This window comes from Pimephales promelas, chromosome 7, assembly GCF_988280905.1.
Source record: "Pimephales promelas chromosome 7, fPimPro1.hap1.1, whole genome shotgun sequence".
NCBI classification, from domain to species: domain Eukaryota; kingdom Metazoa; phylum Chordata; class Actinopteri; order Cypriniformes; family Leuciscidae; genus Pimephales; species Pimephales promelas.
The window spans coordinates 35,990,377-36,009,626 of NC_142775.1; the positions used below are offsets into that span (position 1 = coordinate 35,990,377).

Consider the following 19,250-nt stretch of genomic DNA (forward strand, 5'->3'; position numbering starts at 1 on the left):
CCTGCCAGAACTGTATTACACGACATCATTACCAAACAGCAGGCATCCACGTCTGAAAGCCAGATAACTTAAAGATAAATTAAAGTAATTTATTATTACAGTATATCCACCGGCTTCTCCCACTGCAGGAACTTCCATTTTTCTTAGTGATACTTAGCGTCAATATTGTTCTCTTTGACTCACTGGATGGAAACTCTGCTTTATTTGCAAATATTCCAATTGTGCGCATTAGTTAAATTTGCAACTTTGGATGGAAACAGCTAATCTGTAGTTATTTGTACTGGAAAACAAGAGAAAATAATATATATTTGCAGTGAAAATGCATCTGCACACTCGGTCTGGGTCTGGTTAGCAGCTCTGCTAATGCTTGGATCATGTAAGTGTCTCTGCCACATGTGCAGGATTAAGCATAATAGTGAGTTTACAGGTGCTTCCAGTTAAACTCTTGATACATTAGCTGTGAAACTATGAATGTTCCTCATGGCTAAAAATGTTGGCACATTCGAAACAGCCCATATAAAAAGTGAAGACCTATTGTGCTAAATTGATTTACCATTTGCTTTTCCACTTTGTCACCTGGATCTGTAGGTTTAGATTAGCGCTCGGTGATGCAAAACAGGCAAAATGGTTCATTAAAATTCACCCGAACTCAGTCGTATGGAACAATAAACAATCAGAGTGAGGGCCGCTATGCATGCGCTGTATCTGCCAAAGCTTTTCTGCCACAGCTTGAGGCTGATGGTGTTCAAATGGCACTAACTATTTTCTTCTGTCAACAAAAGAAAAGCCTCCACCCTGTCTCAACTGAGGGACATGCTGCCGCCAGATCTATGAAACTTTTGGCAAAGATTCCCAAGGATGCCGAGGCCACAGTGGTCTTAGTGGGTAAGCTAAGGAGTGTTTCGTTCCAGCGTTTGTTGTGTTCAGGTCCAGAGATGATGTTGAGTCATAGCACCAGAGTTTTCCAATAATGCCTAAGCGAAGATTGATGCTTTCTGTTGTGTTTGATTTCTGGATTCCTGTTTGTGTGGTTTTCGATGTTTATAGGGTGTATGGAGTTCCTAGAGAAGCCCGCGATGGCCTTTGTCCGGCTGAACGAGGCTGTCCTTCTGGAGTCCGTTCTGGAAGTCCCCGTCCCGGTTCGGTTCATCTTTGTGCTGCTGGGCCCCACGCAGACCAACATGGACTATCATGAGATTGGGCGCTCCTTCTCAACCCTAATGTCTGATAAGGTTCATCTTCAGAATCATACAATATGAATCATTGGTTTGATAAGAATTGGATTTTTAGTTGTTTTACCTCATTTTAATGCATGCTTTGTCTTATTTTAAATATTTCAAATCCTACTAGACCACGGCCCCCTTGTTGAGAACCTCTGAATAGCGCCAGTTGCGTTTTTGTCTTTTATGATTCTTGGGTCAGTTCAGTCCAGATACATTTCTGGCTATAATTTTTGCCATTTTGGATTTTAACAAATACTTTTAAGGTTTATTAAAGTATTAAAGTTAACAAAAAAACTATAAATTTTGCACAATCTTTTCCAGAATTGTGTCAGATGATCTTGAGATCCAGCCACATAATCCCAGAATGATTTCTTTTATAAACCTGTAATGAATTTTGTGGTGGATCTGCCAAACAGGAATGGAGCATATACGTATCTCTGCAATGCTTTGGCCAGAGGCGCTCATTTCTGTTCCTGGAGATCTACCTTCCCGCAAAGTGTATCAGACATTACCAGAACCAGCAAATTAATATCTCCAGAAACAGATATTAGCACCCTGAGCTTAGGCAAATTGTGAGGGGTATCAATGCCTTCATGTCTTAAGAGGGCTTAAACAGTTTCATGACATAAAAATTAAATCCAAATGCCTTGGCCTAAAACTACGCTTCTGGTTTACTCATACTTCTTAAGTAAATCAAAAGATACCCCATCTGTCAAGTTTCACCTTATTACTTGGCCGCCATTTTGAATTTTATGTTGTTTTGCTACTCCTGCTGCAAATTTTGTCCAATCTTCTCCATAATTGGGTACGATAATATTCAGACCAAACCACACAAAAATCACTGAACGGACTTTCGATATTCTTTCCCATTCTCCAATAAAACTCTAACAAATTTTATGGCAAAGCATTCAAACAGAAGATACTTTACCAATGCTTTGGCAGGCTGAAACAAAACTTTATGGGTATCATTGGCATCATCCAGCATCCAAAGAGTGCTTAATCAGTTTTATGGCACAGAAATCAAATCCTAACTTCAGAATGCCTTGACCCAAAATTCTGATTCTGGTTAACTCATATTCCTCCATTCTGTTATATGACACCCCATTTGTCAAGTTTCAAATTATGACCCATCCGCCGTATTGAATTTTATTGAAAGCTGTTGTTTGCTATATATTTTTGAGAAGATCGGACACAATTGTTTAAGTTGATCTTTAGACCAAGCCTCACCGAAATAACAATACAGATTTTTGATTTTCAACTCTTTCTAAAGTAAATCGCAAATAAATATAACAACGGCACTACACGTTTTTTGACATAAAACTTTGCATATTTCATTAAAGGAGTAGTTCACTTTTATAAAAACTTTTGCTGATAATTTACTCACCCCCATGTCATCCAAGATGGGATCAGGATTTTCTCCATATAATGGACTTCAATGGGAACCAAACGGTTCTAGGTCCAAAAGACAGTTTCAGTGCAGCTTCAAAGGGCTTTAATCGACACCAGACGATGAATAAGGGTCTTAACTAGCGAAACGATAATTTAAAAAATAAATGAAAAAGTTTAACCCTCCTATTATCCTTGGGGTCAGTTTGACCCCATTCAATGTTTAACGTCTGTAAAAACATACATTTTTTTTTTTGCTTCAAATTTAATGACTTTTCCTAATTTAATGGGGACAACTCTGTAAACATAAAATTAACCTGCTAATATTTTTTCAAAGTCCTGTACAAATTTTGTAACATCGGTGTTCCTTGGGGTCAATTTGACCCCAGGCTCTTTTAGATGTATAATAAAACAGAAGAAATATTAAAATTTCACACACATTTGTTTTGGTTGTTATATTGAGGTCATTATAACATGTTATAATTTGAATTACGTTACTTACGTAAAACGTTACTTAAGTAGTCAACAAAGACATAAATTAACTGAGACAAACCTTTGTAAAAAAAAAAAAAAAAACATATTGTCGAGGTTTAAATTACTGGGGTCAAATTGACCCCAGAGGGTAAAAAGTGTTATCAGATTTGAGGGTAACAGGAGGGTTAAGTTTCAATGGTCGCCTTGCTCTGTTCTGTGATGAGCGTTTGTGACTCTCCTGTTCGAACTCGTTCATCAAAATGAACAAGTCTTTTTTGACTCATGACTTGAAGGGTCCTAGATAAGACCCCTATTCATCGTATGGTGTCGTTTAAAGCCCCTTTGAAGCTGCACTGAATCTCTCATTTGGACCTTGAACCATTTGGTTCCCAATGAAGTCCATTATATGGAGAAAATCCTGGAATGTTTTCAATTTCTTTTCGACCTAAGAAAGAAAGACGTGGACATCTTGGATGACATGGGGGTGAGAAAATTATCAGCAAAAGTTTTTTTTTTTTTAAAGTGAACTACTCCTCTAAGACTCGTCTAAATAAATTGCTAAAAAGATACATTGCTAAAAACAAGTTTCAGGACTGCAACCGACTGGTCAAGAGTTGCTAAAATTACTCGTAAACACTCACGTTTCACTGTTTTTCATGACCTTCCACAGAACTTCCACGAGGTAGCATACTTTGCTGATGACCGCCAGGACCTGCTTAATGGAATCAATGAGTTCTTAGACTGCAGTATTGTAATTCCACCATCGGACGTCGAGGGAAAAGACCTGCTGAAGACCGTGGCCTCCTTCCAGAAACAGATGCTACGCAAGCGCAAAGAGAGGGAGCACAAAAGATGCGGCAGTACTCTTGCAGGAGCTGACCTGGAGACCAAAGGTGAAATACGTATTACATTTGAGATTCACGTTTTCCAGTTTGTTTGTTCTGTTAATGTTGACCTGTATTCTTTGTGTCATAGACGTGAGTACGGATGAACAGGAGGAGGAGGATCAGTTTGATGTTGACCCCCTCAAGCGCTCTGGTATTCCCTTTGGAGGTGTGATCCATGATATTCGCCGCCGTTATCCGCGCTATCTAAGCGACCTGAAGGACGCCATTGACACACAATGTTTGGCTGCTGTCATTTTCATTTATTTTGCTGCTCTTTCACCCACTATCACCTTTGGAGGTTTATTAGGCAAGTGATACAGTGACGCTCTTGTCCCTCGACTCACCTTCTATCTTTGATGGTGTTTGTATTATATAGAAGCCCATTCCACCACATAAGAAAAAAAAACATGCTTTGATAAATCATAATGATGACATGAAAAAGTCATGAATATGAGATTATGAGATTGAGACAGTTATGAGACTGTGTCATATATATGACTTTTTATCTCATAACTGACTTTTTGTAACTTTGTTTTATATTAATAGTGTCGTAATTCTGACATTTTGTCATAATAATGAGATAAAAAATCATTATGAACTGTAAGTCAGCAATGACTTTTTCTCAAAAATCTGACTTTAATCTCTGTTATGATTAGCATCTCATAATTTTGACATTTTTATATTGTAATTTCATCATAATTTACTTTTTATGTTAAAATGACTCTTCATTTTGAGTTGTCAATTTCCATTTTTTATCTCATAACCATGACTTTTTACGTCAAAAATTATGTCAACTTTTAATCTCAGAATTCTGACATAATAAGTAAAAAAAATGCAACAATTTGTGTCATAATTACGATTCATCAGAAATTTTCTTTTTCTAGTGTGGTGGTAATGAGTTTACACAGTATGATTTGATACTTTATATTCTCATTTATTTAGGTGAGAAGACACAAGGCATGATGGGAGTCTCTGAGCTCATCATCTCCACGGCGACAGTGGGTGTGCTGTTCTCCCTGCTAGCTGGACAGCCCTTGCTCATAATTGGTTTCTCTGGACCACTTTTGGTCTTTGAGGAGGCTTTTTATAAGGTACTTTTTTGTGTTTATGGTTCAAACATTACGAGAAAAAATAGGTAGTTTCATGTCATTAATATTGGTCTGCCTTTCTATCATCCTGTTTCTCTCTTTTTCTTCTGCTATCTTTTCTATTGCTCCTTTGTTCTTCCTCATTATCAGTTCTGCCAGGCGCAGGGCTTCGAATATCTCACAGGCCGAGTGTGGATCGGGTTCTGGCTCATCTTCATTGTCCTGGTGATTGTGGCGGCTGAGGGCAGCTTCCTCGTACGCTACATCTCCCCTTTCACCCAAGAGATCTTTGCGTTTCTCATCTCTCTTATTTTCATCTTTGAAACCTTCTCTAAGCTCATCAAGGTACATATTTAACGTCACCAATACCAGCATGTGCAAAGCCATCGTAGGTGTGTTTCAGATGTGTTTTAAAAGGAAGGTGTCTCCTTTTTGCCAAATTCAAGGGCATCTTTACATGTGCGTAGAAGGCAATGCCATAATACTCTGATTTTACTGAAATTAACTTAGGAGGCTGCCTATGTAAGGTGGTAGACAGCAAGAATATTAGTAGTTTGCTGTTAATGTAATGTGTGGAGAAATGTGTTTATTTAGTTACATTTATTCATTTCTCAGATGCTAGAATCCAAGTGAGGGTTAAATAAAGAAATGTGTTATTTTCCCTCAGGTGTTTCAAGAGCACCCTCTGATGAAGAGCTACCCTACAGCTCCTGTACTGTCTGCCTTCAAACCCATAGACAAAGGTGTGATTGCAGAACCCATCCTCAACCAGCCCAACACAGCCCTGCTATCCTTAGTACTCATGATAGGAACCTTTTTTGTGGCCTTCTTTCTGCGAAAATTTCGTAACAGCAGATTCCTTGGTGGAAAGGTAAATATAAAGCAAAATATAATTGATAAAAGGAATATATTTATCTGAAACAAATCAATCAAGATAAGCAAGCTAATTTTTCATCATTATATATCTTGTCAGCTCCATTTGAAGATTTTCTGTGAATAACATCTTAAATTTCACTCTATTTCTCACGCAAAGCTAGTGTCTATGTGTGTGTAAATAAACTCTATCTATCTATCTATCTATCTATCTATCTATCTATCTATCTATCTATCTATCTATCTATCTATCTATCTATCTATCTATCTATCTATCTATCTATCTATCTATCTATCTATCTATCTATCTATCTATCTATCTATCTATCTGTCTGTCTGTCTGTCTGTCTGTCTGTCTGTCTGTCTGTCTGTCATTCTATCTATCTATCTATCTATCTATCTATCTATCTATCTATCTATCTATCTATCTATCTATCTATCTATCTATCTATCTATCTATCTATCTATCTATCTATCTATCTATCTATCTATCTATCTATCTATCTATCTGTCTGTCTGTCTGTCTGTCTGTCTGTCTGTCTGTCTGTCTGTCTGTCTGTCTGTCTGTCTGTCATTCTATCTATCTATCCATCTATCCATCTATCTATCTATCTATCTATCTATCTATCTATCTATCTATCTATCTATCTATCTATCTATCTATCTGTCTGTCTGTCTGTCTGTCTGTCTGTCTGTCTGTCTGTCTGTCTGTCTGTCTGTCTGTCTGTCATTCTATCTATCTATCTATCTATCTATCTATCTATCTATCTATCTATCTATCTATCTATCTATCTATCTATCTATCTATCTATCTATCTATCTGTCTGTCTGTCTGTCTGTCTGTCTGTCTGTCATTCTATCTATCTATCTATCTATCTATCTATCTATCTATCTATCTATCTATCTATCTATCTATCTATCTATCTATCTATCTATCTATCTATCTATCTATCTGTCTGTCTGTCTGTCTGTCTGTCTGTCTGTCTGTCTGTCTGTCTGTCTGTCTGTCTGTCATTCTATCTATCTATCCATCTATCTATCTATCTATCTATCTATCTATCTATCTATCTATCTATCTATCTATCTATCTATCTGTCTGTCTGTCTGTCTGTCTGTCTGTCTGTCTGTCTGTCTGTCTGTGTGTCTATCTCTCTATCTCTCTGTTTGTCATTCTATCCATCCATCCATCCATCCATCCCTTGAAAGTAATTCTACAACTTTGCTATATACATTCCATTTTAATTACGTTTTTACTGGAAAGCAACAAAAATGCTTTTTCAGTTGTGATTCCTTGTGTGCAAACATTTTTTGCCGACTAAAAAGTTTTCCATCCTCTGTTTGCGTGTGTGTGTTTGTGTTTCATCTGTTGTCATCAAAGGCCAGACGAATCATTGGCGATTTCGGGATTCCCATCTCTATACTGATCTCGGTGCTGGTGGACTGCACCATTCCTGATACGTACACACAGGTAACCACACTCTTAAACTCTCACGTGCACTATATATTACTGCAAAGAAACTCCTCTTCCAACGTACTCTTCTTATTAAGTATTGGGCCTGTAATTGGAGCCAGGTTTCTTCTGAGTCTGTATTACAGTGTGGTTGGTTTGGCAGAGCCCTGTAACCAATGAAGCCTGGGATCTCTGGGATACGAGCGCTTGTGTTTTTGTGGTTGCAGAAGCTGAACGTCCCCTCTGGTTTCTCGGTCACATCTCCGGACAAACGGAGCTGGTTTATCAGTCCTTTAGGAGATAAACAGCCTTTTCCGGTTTGGATGATGGGGGCCTCAGTGATCCCGGCCCTGCTTGTTTTTATCCTCATATTCATGGAGACACAAATCACCACGTGAGTAAGCTAACATTACATGTACAGTCCTTTGCAACACATCTTGAGATGTTAAATTTAATCTCAGATGGAAACGCAATCATATTTGTTGCTCGTTGCATTCATTCCAACAATTTCATCCTGTCTGCAGCTTGATAGTGAGCAAGAAGGAGAGGCGTTTGGTCAAGGGTTCTGGCTTTCATCTGGACCTGCTTCTGATAGTGTCTTTGGGAGCTATCTGCCCACTCTTCGGCCTGCCCTGGCTGACTGCCGCCACTGTGCGCTCGGTGACTCATGTGAATGCTTTGACAGTCATGAGCAAAGCCACTGCCCCTGGAGAGAAGCCCATGATCCAAGAAGTTAAAGAGCAGAGGGTGACAGGGATGTGTGTGGCTATCCTAGTGGGTAAGAAACACTAGAAATAAAATACATAACAGATATTGATAGATGACTGACTCTTAATTCTCATGAGCATGTGAAAGTCCACTCTTAGAAGAAATGGTTCTATTTAGAACCAGAAATGGTTCCATCCCCCGCTTCATATATGGAACTCCAAAATGGTTCTATATAGAACCATTTTTTTGGGTAAAAGGTTCTATTGGCCAAGTACAGAACCCCAAGGTTCTATATAGAACCCAGAGGAACCCTTTTTTTAAGAGTGCATCACCTTTTAGGGGTTCCAAATACGTAGCGCTGATAGAACCTTTTAAGGTTCTATATACTAGAACCTTTTCTTCTAAGGCCCCGTCCACACTACTGCGTTTTCGTTTAAAAACGGAGAATTAAAACGAAAACGATCTCCGTCCACAGTAGCGTTTTACCTGCGTATTAGAATTTATCTCCGTCCACACTAAAACGACTGAAAACGTGGATCACGTGACCATTCACCAACACTGGGCATGCGCGCGCCGGTGTAAACAGTGGTTGGCGAATCAGGGAAAGATACGTCATGACTGATGACACTCAATCATAGAGCCGAGCGTGAGCCTCTGCGTCATCGTTTGTAAACTCCTCCGTTTTGTCTCGTCCACACTAAAACGCCCTCCGGAGATTCAAAACGCAAAACGCAGCTGCAGCGTTTCTAAACTTCTCCGTTTTAGGTCTTCGTTTTTCCCATTTTAGTGTGGACGGGAGGTGCAAACGTAGCAAAAGGTCTCCGTTTTTAAACGAAAACGCAGTAGTGTGGACGGGGCCTAAGTGTGTCTGTATATTATTATTTTTGCAAAGGTCCCCTAAAGCCTTGTTCACACTACATGATTTTAAAACGCTGGTCTGAACTGAGAGCATGACTTGCTCTCTGTGAAATCAGGAGTGTTCAAGTTGTTGAGCTGTTCACACCACACAACACAACGTGATTGATTCGCAACAGGAGGTAACGCACTACACGAGTTGACAACAACTCAGTCACCCAACCATTCTATCTGGTCTACAAACCACGTTTTGTCACGAAAAATCACGCGATAAAACGAACTGGAAATGACACGAAATGGCGAGTGCATCAATACCCAGTGACGGAGACAAGAAGAACACAACACGCGAATATGGACGTCAGACTAGAGGTCTTCACGGGTCCAAAAATTCATGCCCGACCCGAAAGAGACCCGTAATGTGCTACACCGAACCGACCCGGACCCGTCGTTCATTTCAAAAGTTGGACCCGGACCCGTGCAGACCCGAGAAATGACATAAATGTACTGCCCGGACCCGACCTGGACCCGTCTATTATTTGAAAACTGGACCCGAACCCGGCAGGAAGACACAAACCCGACTGGACCCTATTGTCACATATTATTTCACTGGAGTTGCGAAAAATAAAACTTTTTGTCTTACCTAATTTTAGTAGCCGTCGTCTCACTTCCTTGTAACGTTACTGACTGACTGATGCATACATGGGCAACATACGGCCCGGGGGCCGGATCCGGCCCGCATAGTGCTTTAATCCGGCCCCCGCGATGCACTCGCAATTTGGATGAAACACACACCGCCTTAAAAAAAACAAAAAAACACCGTCTTTATCTGAATTGCGATCCTGCTATTAAAAATGCCGGGAAGGCTGGTGACTTTCCAGAACTTAAATATTCCGACTGGATGTTTGACTTTGCCTTTTCTGTGGATTTAATGGGCCATTTGAATGACCTCAATAGGAAGCTGCAGGGGAAGGATGTGTTCGTGCACAAACTGTATTCCTACGTGCGAGCATTCAGAGCAAAGCTGACTCTGTTTTCCCGGCAAATGACAAACAAGAGCTTTACACATTTCCCAACTCTTGCCATAATAAAGGATGTGCCATCCCGACTCACTGTCAAATACACCACTACAATCGAGGATCTGCACACTGAGTTCAACAGGCGTTTCTCTGATTTCGGTAAAATAGAAAAAGAGATGGAGCTGGTGTCCGCCCCCTTTTCCTTTGACAGCGACCAGTTGATTGAGTTGATTGACATGCAGTGCGATCCCTCTCTCAAGGAGAAATTCACCTCGTCATCATTGGACAGGTTTTATAGTGCATTCAACGAGGGCAAGTTTCCTAACATGCGGAGGCATGCACAAAGGATGCTAGTTTTATTCGGGTCCATGTATGTATGCGAGCAGACTTTCTCTGTAATGAACTTTAACAAGTCACGCTACAGATCACGACTAACCGATGCACACCTGTCGTCCGTGTTGCGCATCTCTACGTCGAACACGACCCCAGATTTCGATGAGTTAGTAAAGAAAGGCGACCGCCTCAATTGTTCACATTGAGTTACAGAACACCGACAAAACGCTCTTCGTGGTCATCTCAGTTGCATAGGATGAAATACATTTTTCTAAAGTAGCCTATGTTTGGCTAGTTCCATCAAGTTACCCTTGATTGGTGTTATTTTTAAAACATTTTTCAGTTTCATGTTGCCATGTTTCTTATGCATGTCCCGCGTAGATGGTTATGATACAGCTAAATCAAATTTAAATTTTGTGGGATGCATAGGCCTATTTCAATGTTGTCCCTTATATCATTCAAGCAAACATACAGTATGTTTGAAGTTAATCTGCACTTAAATTGTGTTCTATTTTATAAAAGATTTGAACAAAATATGTGAAAGAAATTACAAAAAATGAATAATCACAAATGAAATCAGCTGAAAATGTTTTTTATTCTGAAGTTCTCCCTCTGGTGGTATATAGCCTCAATAAAGTTTGATAATTCCAAGCCAGATTGCCTGAAGTCTGTATCAGTATGCTAATAAATTTGCACAAACATATATTTGCAGTTTTGTTAATAGTTTTCTATCTTGAATAGCTACAGCTGGTATGAATGACAGCTGAACAATATGCTGAGTAGTGTAGGAAATTAATGCTTGAAAGTAAATCCAGTTAGTAGCTGTAAATAACTGTAGAGACATATTCATATACAAAAATTGTATACTTGCATTGAATTAATTTGTATCAATTAAATCATTTAACTATGTTCAATTGCAATTGTCCAAAGGGTGGCCCTCGGGTTACTTTGCCAAAGTAACTGTGGCCCTCAGACTAAAACTGTTGCCCACCCCTGAAAGTTCTATCCATGTTATTTCTCTTGTTTTTCCAAGCTTAATCCACTCATTATTTCAGCTTTAAAAGTCCACTTGATGTCACGGTGATGGATGACAAATGCAGCCTTGCACATGTACATTCTGACTCGAGTTAACTCGCATAATAACTTTAACTGTTTGCCCTTTTGAATAATGATTGCTTGTTGTTGCTTGTTCAGCTTGATCATATCTGTGCTCTCTGCTCTTCATTGAGTCTGAATCTGACCACCAAAACTTTAAAATTAAACAAGACGGTTCATTTATATTATTATAAACATTGGAGAAAATGTAAAGCGCGGTTTGGCGGAAACTCTGCTCTGGTTGCCATAGAAACATGACAAGCGCTTGAGATTGCACTCCGATCACACGGGTATTAGAAGCCCGTTCTCAGCGCGTGTTATATTAACGATAACGGGTGCCATGCGAGTAGTATTTCGTTTCGCCGTTTTGTCATAGCGTCCTATATGACACTAAAGGATGAGAATGCGTTGGTATTACACAAAATGTTAAACAGACCCGGGACCCGAAGTAATAGATTCGGACCCGACCCGGACCCGGCTGATCATTTAAAATACAGACCCGGGCCGACGGGTCTCGGGTGCACTGTGAAGACCTCTACGTCAGACAGAAACTAGTGCTGCAAACCGTTTGTGGGATGATTTGCTCTGAGAAAAAAAATGCAAAAAAAGGAAAAATAAGATTTACCCGGTGACCTAAACCCATGCTTTGCTCTGATTGGCTGTAGCTCATGACATCACTGAGGCTGAGTCGTACGACAGCTCTGGATATCTAGTTATTTTTCTGGGTTCGGCAACGTGTCTGCGAGCGTCTTTGATGCGTTGTTGGCTCTTTCATACTAACAGATTGGCAAGCGTTCATCGCCCGCTAATCCCCCGCGATTTGCACACGATAACACCCTGATCTGTCGGCGAGGTCAACGATTTGCAAATCGGGCTTAAATTGGGCTTAAAATCCCGTAGTGTGAACTTTGCATTAAGGGCTATGGAAAATTCTGATTGGATGAGCATCTTATTATCACAAATTGTATATAAAGTTCAAAAGTTCAAAATATTTGTCATTGTTTTTTGAAAATTAGTCTCTTTTTCTCCCCAAGGCTGCCAGTTATTTGATCAAAAAATACAACAATATTAGCAACATTGTGAAATATCATTTAAAATAACTGCTTTCGTGTTTAAAACACACAAAAATAATCCTTTATTCTGATGCAGAGCTGAATTTTCTTGAAGCATCTTTGAAGCATCTTTACACCAGTCTTCAGTATCACGTGCTTCTTCAGAAATCATCATTATTATTATCAGTGTTGAAAATAGTTGTTCTGCTTTAATTTTGGTGGAAACCATCTTTTTTTCAGTATTCGTTGATGAATAGAAAGTTCAACATTAACATTATGTAACATTATGCCTTACTGTAACTTTTGATCAATTCAATGTATCCTTGCTAAATATGAATATTACTTTCTGAGCCCAAACCTGCAGTAGTGTTGGTGCATTCATCTTCAGCCATGTTACTAAATAAGAAGCTTCTGCCTGTTATGATGTCAAGAGGTTTAATGTGTGGCTTTGTTATTTATAAGTGAAATGGTAAGTTGAAGTAATTAACTGCCAAGGCTGCTGCCATTTTATTTGTGTTTTATGACATCCCAACAGCCAAAAGGAAGAAGTCAGAGCTTGCAGTTGCAATTATAAGTTTTTACTACTTCAAAACGAGTGAAAATGGACACCAGAAATGCGCCAAGATGCTGTTGATTGGCAATGAATATCCTGCATTTAGAATAATGAGTTGTTTCTTGGTAGAAGAATAGTTTCATCTGATTATCAATGTATTAAATTGAAATATGTATTGAACTCTGGTGTCATATCTCTTCTGTGCAGGGTTGTCTATAGTGATGACAGATGTGCTGCGTCATATTCCTCTGGCTGTGCTGTTTGGGATATTTCTGTACATGGGCATCACTTCTCTTACTGGTATCCAGCTTTATGAGCGTATCACCCTCATGGTCACTCCCGCTAAACATCACCCCGACCACATCTATGTTACCAAGGTAATCAGCTCTTCCCAAGAGCTTGAGCTGGTGGTGATGTTATTTACAAATGCAATGATGATCATCTGTGATTGTGTTTTGACTTTGGTACATCTGGATTCTCTTTGAAAGTTTTGTCAAGCACCCACAAGGTGGCGCACAAATCACCATTGCATTTTGCACTTTTTCACAGAACCCCCAAAATTAAAATGACAAACCACTTTTAATAAATATGAACACTGTATATAATTTACAAGCACAGTAAGTGTCCAAAAGTCCTCTTTAATTTAAAACAAATAAATACGAATATTTCATATTCTGCTCTATTTCTGTTGCTTATGAAATAAGCAAATTTGTGTCTGGCAATGTAGTTTATTCAAATATATGATCTATTATATTATAATAGAAAAATGCTAAGTTTTCAGACCTTGTAATTCTAGATGTAACTTGTTTGACATTCAGGTGAAGACTTGGCGTATGAACATGTTCACCATCATTCAGTTGTTGTGTATCGTCCTGCTGTGGGTGGTGAAGTCGACCATAGCCTCTCTGGCCTTTCCCTTCATCTTAATCATGACCGTACCTTTGCGTAGACTCATCCTGACCAGGATCTTTGAGGAGAGAGAGCTTGCAGCGGTGAGTCATCGTATTCATGTTGTATTCGTGTGCTCCCCTTTACACCTGATGATCCGATCAAAACCTGGTTTTGATTTCACACTGTAAAAATGAATATGCTTGATCTAATCAATAAAATTGTGGCAACAGATTACAAGCAATATTATTAATTCAATTGAACAAATTAGAATTGATTAATAATTAATCACATTATTCAATTTTTTTCAATTCAATTCAATTTTAATTCATTAGTTCACTTTTGAAAAAAACTTTTGCTGATAATTTACTCACCCCCATGTCATCCAAGATGTCCATGTCTTTCTTTCCTCAGTTGAAAAGAAATTAAGGTTTTTGATGAAAACATTCCAGGATTTTTCTCCTTATAATGGACTTCCATGGGAACCAGGTTCAACCGAGGTCCGAAAGACAGTTATAACAGTTTCAGATGCAGCTTCAAATGTCTTTAAACGACACCAGACGATGAATAAGGGTCTTATCATGCGAAACGATCGGTTATTTCAAAGCTTATTCCAAAAATGTAAGCATGATAAGACCCTTATTCATCGTTTGGTGTCGTTTAAAGACATTTGAAGCTCCATCTGAAACTGTTATAACTGTCGTTTGGACCTCGGTTGGACCTGGTTCCCATTGAAGTCCATTATAAGGAGAAAAATCCTGGAATGTTTTCATCAAAAACCTTAATTTCTTTTCGACTGAGGAAAGAAAGACATGGACATCTTGGATGACATGGGGGTGAATTATCAGCAAAAGTTTTTTCAAAAGTGAACTAATCCTTTAACTATTTAAAATGAGAAAAGTTTACACCAAAAAATTAAACAAAAGACAGACATCAGACATCTTTATTTTATATTGCCAACAACATTGAAGACATCTGATGTTAACAAGCAGAATCACTGAAGGAGAAAACCGTAATTTTAAAACAAACCTAAAAAAAAAAAAACACTGATAACCATAATGGTGAGTTTTACTCACTTTAAATGGTTAACCTTTAAGGAATTAATTTGATTTATTATTACTCAATTCTATTCTTAAATTTAATGATATTGCTTGTAATCTGTTGCCACAATCTTTTTGATTAGATAAAGCGCATTCATTTTTACAGTACACATTTTTTTTTTGTTCTTGCAGTTGGATGCCGATGAGGATTCGCCCAATTTTGATGAAGATGGACGCGATGAGTACAACGAGATCCACATGCTTGTCTAGACGCAGGTCACCTCGTCACTGACCGATCGATCGCAGGTCTATGCATTATGGGAAAGGTGTACGGAATCTGAAGAATTCTGATACACTGCCGTCTTTCAGAATTATTTCATGTGTACTTTGAAATCATATTTTGGATACTTATTACTTACTTTTTTTTTTCTCCCAAAAACGTGGCCTACATGTTTGACTGCTGCTGCCCAGTGACCTTTGAATATAATATAATATAATATATAGATATGGCCCGTGCACCTTACCTTAGACCTCCCAAAGTGCAATGATGGTGAGACAAATCCAATAAGTTGCGCCTGTAGATCTTTGTTGCCTTGTACTGTACTGTACTGTTTCAAGAGGCATTGACCATATATTGGTCTGAATATTACAGTAGCATGACCTCTCGGTGCCCTTTAGAGTGGTCAATCCCTTTGCTGTGCAGTCCCGTCGCTTGAAAACAGTAGTGCAGTCCCTTTAGACGTACTTTATGCAGTAGTGAGATTACTTAGATTGATGTATGCAGTGGTTACAATACATTTAAAGGTGCTATATGGAATAGCATGAAGAAAATGTCCCTGCTTCCTGACAGATATCACTCTCGGCCTACTTTTGGGAGTTAGCGAAACGAACCGTCGAACGTGATTTCCCTTCCAAACAGATTCACTGCTAAAAGTTTATTTTATTTTCAAGAGATTAATTATCTCTCAGAACATGATTTCCCTTCCAAACAGATTCACTACAAAAAAAAAAAAATGTATTTTATATTATATTATATTATTCATGTTATTTTTATTTATTTATTTATTTGTCTTGAAGTTTCCCAGAGTGAATAATTCAAAGCAACTCAGCTTTATTTTGCTATATATAAATTTAGCATTTAGAATTTATAGGGTTTATTGCCCAAATCTGTTGTTATTATAAATATTAGTTGTGTGTTTTCAATATAGATCTTTTCAGAGAACTAATTCCACTAATTCCTTATGCTGTTATACTGCAGTGTATTCGGGAACAGTTCCACTGAAATAGGTTAAAGCCATAGAAACCTGGATTTCGTTGATTGAGTAAATGCTAACTTTTTGAATCAATATGATTCCAAAAGCTATCAACTGCCTGGGTATATATGGATGCACTTGCAATTGTTACATTTTAGGCTTCAATGAAACGTACTGCCAAATTGTTAGTCAAGGTCATGGAGGATAGTGACAATGTGCATGACCTTTTAAAATCCTCGTTAAGCCAACAAATCCATGTTTCCCTTGCCTTGATATAGCCTTTAAAGGTGATGTGTGTGTTTTCTGTGTTCAAATACTTTCTCCCAACCTAACTTAATATGCAGCAACATATTGAAAACATTGCTCTGTTTGTTTGAGCATCCCAACCAGCCCGACACAATCAGCCAACGATTTTAGTTCAGTGCGGGACGTTCGAATCACCTTTTTTTAAAAAACCTTGTCATCTTCATCTCTTTCTTTGTGTTTTGATAAAGAAATTTCCTCTGATCAAAACAGTCTCAAACATAAGGCTCATGCGGACCTGAAAACAGGAAGAATCGTTCCATTACAGTCATGTTTTGAGTTCGGACAATTGCCTTTAGAGAAAGCCGCCCTTTTGGACTGTAAATAGCGTGCCGTCCATGCGTGTATTGAATTTGTTTGTGCGTAATACAGACTTCTTGGTCTAGTCACGCCACACTAGCTCATTTCATCACAAACACATATTCCACATGTGTTTCTTTTTGCTCGTCGTTCCCCCCCCGGTTTTTTAGTGTGAAAACAAGGGGAAATTTTGCAATGCAGGAATATCTGCCATGCAGTGCTGTGCTTCTCTGAATAGATGTTTAGTTTCTTGGAAAGCACAAAGCTAAGTGCTGCTTTCGAGCCTGAGAGCGGTAAGGGGAGATCTGTGGTTGTGAATGGCAGGTCTTTGAAGCACTTAATACGAAGCCACACATCTGAGGTGTTTTGCCGTGTATTCTTAGTCGAGCCACCGGATAGCTCTGTCCGGAAGCCAAAAGCGTAAACTGATGGTAGAATGTTGGTTTTAATTTTTTTGCCCTCAGCATTTATTGGGGATGTAGCTGAGTGATGAAATTAGATGAGGACAAGCCAGCTGTAATTGCTTGAGAATCGGATTCCCAGTGTGTGAAGCCTTTGGCAGGTCCATCGGATGGTGAATTTTAGCTGCATATGTTAGCTGACCAAAGGCAAATCTTATTGCTCAGAAATGGCTCTTTTTGTAGCTCAGGAGAGTTTTGAGTGAGGTTTTATGTGAGGTGGCATTCACATTCCTTCTTTCGTTCTGTAATGTGACATTTCTGATGAAACAGGATTTTTTTTAAATAGCCAAAATATAAGGTGGGACTTGATTTTATAAATTAAGAATTGATTGGATTTGTGAAAAGTGAGCATTACACGTGGGGAAGGGGCCGGCATATTAGAGTGCTTGGTGATCTCAGCAAACTGGAAAGTTGTTTGTGATGTAGAGTGAGTTGTTGCACTTTTAATGAGGACACACATTGTTTCCTTGGAAATAATGTGCCAGGAACATGCATTAATGAAGTAAGTTGGATACATTTATTAATCTCCGTGTTGACTTGGATATTTTTCCAAAAAATACTTTGGAGAAGTTAAATAAAAGTGAGACGATTGTGTATGCTGTTGCTATAAAATGAATGTGGAAAGCAGCTCTGATAATCTGGTCTTGAAAACACATTGATTTGTCCATTTTCTTTCAATTTAAAGGACAACTCCGGCGCTAAATGAACCTTAAGTCTAATTACACATTGTTACCTAGTCAACCGTTATCTGAGATTTGTTTTCATGATTGCCGAATGTAAATAGTTTTATCTCTAAAAACAGTTTAGCCTATAACGCTAGTATAATGCTAGTATATAGGGCATAGAGTAATGACAAATAAAAATCGCTTGTTTTGTTCGCAATTTTGTTTGACTAAATTCAGATCAGACTGGCTCAGAGACAGACGTTCACACTGTACAGTAAATAATCAGTTTCTCTATATCAGTGATTGACAGCTTATAGGCTCTTTTAAAGGAGAACAACTATTAATCGCTTGTTATTACCACTAAAAAGGCTCAAAATAGCCCCACAGTAACACGACAGCATAACAAGGGTCCCTACATTCAAACCGAAGCATTGAAAACTTTGTCCGTGTCCATACAGTTTAATAAGCAGATATTTTATACACACAGTCAACTTCGCGAATACAGGAAGAAGCCATCTTGGAAAAATAGTCTCGACCAGTCGATCTACGAACGCCGATCCAAGTGCGCTGGTGAGATGTGAATAAGGTGATAAGGTGAGCGCGAACAGTAGGCTACGTGTACATATTGAAGAGAAGTAAACGGTTTGTGTTTGCGTTTCTTCTGGAAACAACGGACCATATGAGATTCTGCTCAGTTCAGCGCACTTGGATCGGCGTTCGTAGATCGACTGATAGGGACTATTTTTCAAAGATGGCTTCTTCCTGTATTCGCGAAGTTGACTGTGTCTGTAAAATATTTTCTTATTAAACTGTATGGACACTGACAAAGTTCTCAATGCTTCGGTTTGAATGTAGGGACCCTTGTTATGCTGTCGTTTTACTGTGGGGCTATTTTGAGCCTTGTTAGTGGTAATAACAAGCGATTTTTATTTGTCATTACTCGCCCTATATACTAGCATTATACTAGCGTTATAGGCTAAACTGTTTTTAGAGATAAAACTATTTACATTCGGCAATCATGAAAACAAATCTCAGATAACGGTTGACTAGGTAGCAATGTGTAATTAGACCAAAGGTTCATTTTGCGCCGGAGTTGTCCTTTAATCTCGTTTTCAATTATACTTATACGGATGGAGATATTCAAGATATAATTTTTTTTTTTTTCCAATTGGGTTGAAACAAAGCTCATTGGTACTGTAGCTCTCAGAGCTGATGTTTGCTTGGGGTTATTATTACACTCTCAGAAAAAAAGGTACGAAAGCTGTCACTGGGGCGGTACCTTTTCAAAAGGTACCTTTTGAAAAGGTACCGCCCCAGTGACAGCTTTTGTACCTTTAGTATATCTTG

The 19,250-nt window shown here is 38.7% G+C and overlaps 1 protein-coding gene across 3 annotated transcripts in view; it reads left to right on the plus strand.

Annotated features, from left to right (window-relative positions):
* The window catches only part of slc4a3 (solute carrier family 4 member 3), an 86,914-nt gene extending 68,597 nt beyond the window's left edge, over positions 1-18,317 (plus strand). For all 3 annotated transcript variants that reach the window (XM_039683538.2, XM_039683539.2, XM_039683540.2), the window contains 13 exons: positions 783-885; positions 1,048-1,232; positions 3,754-3,976; positions 4,059-4,277; positions 4,913-5,061; positions 5,209-5,403; positions 5,726-5,929; positions 7,310-7,399; positions 7,609-7,775; positions 7,906-8,159; positions 13,201-13,370; positions 13,812-13,985; positions 15,114-18,317. In XM_039683538.2, the coding sequence (XP_039539472.2) occupies positions 783-885; positions 1,048-1,232; positions 3,754-3,976; positions 4,059-4,277; positions 4,913-5,061; positions 5,209-5,403; positions 5,726-5,929; positions 7,310-7,399; positions 7,609-7,775; positions 7,906-8,159; positions 13,201-13,370; positions 13,812-13,985; positions 15,114-15,191 (2,211 nt within the window). In that variant the 3' untranslated portion in view covers positions 15,192-18,317. The remainder of the gene's footprint in view (positions 1-782; positions 886-1,047; positions 1,233-3,753; positions 3,977-4,058; positions 4,278-4,912; positions 5,062-5,208; positions 5,404-5,725; positions 5,930-7,309; positions 7,400-7,608; positions 7,776-7,905; positions 8,160-13,200; positions 13,371-13,811; positions 13,986-15,113) is intronic.
* Positions 18,318-19,250: the final 933 nt, after the last annotated feature.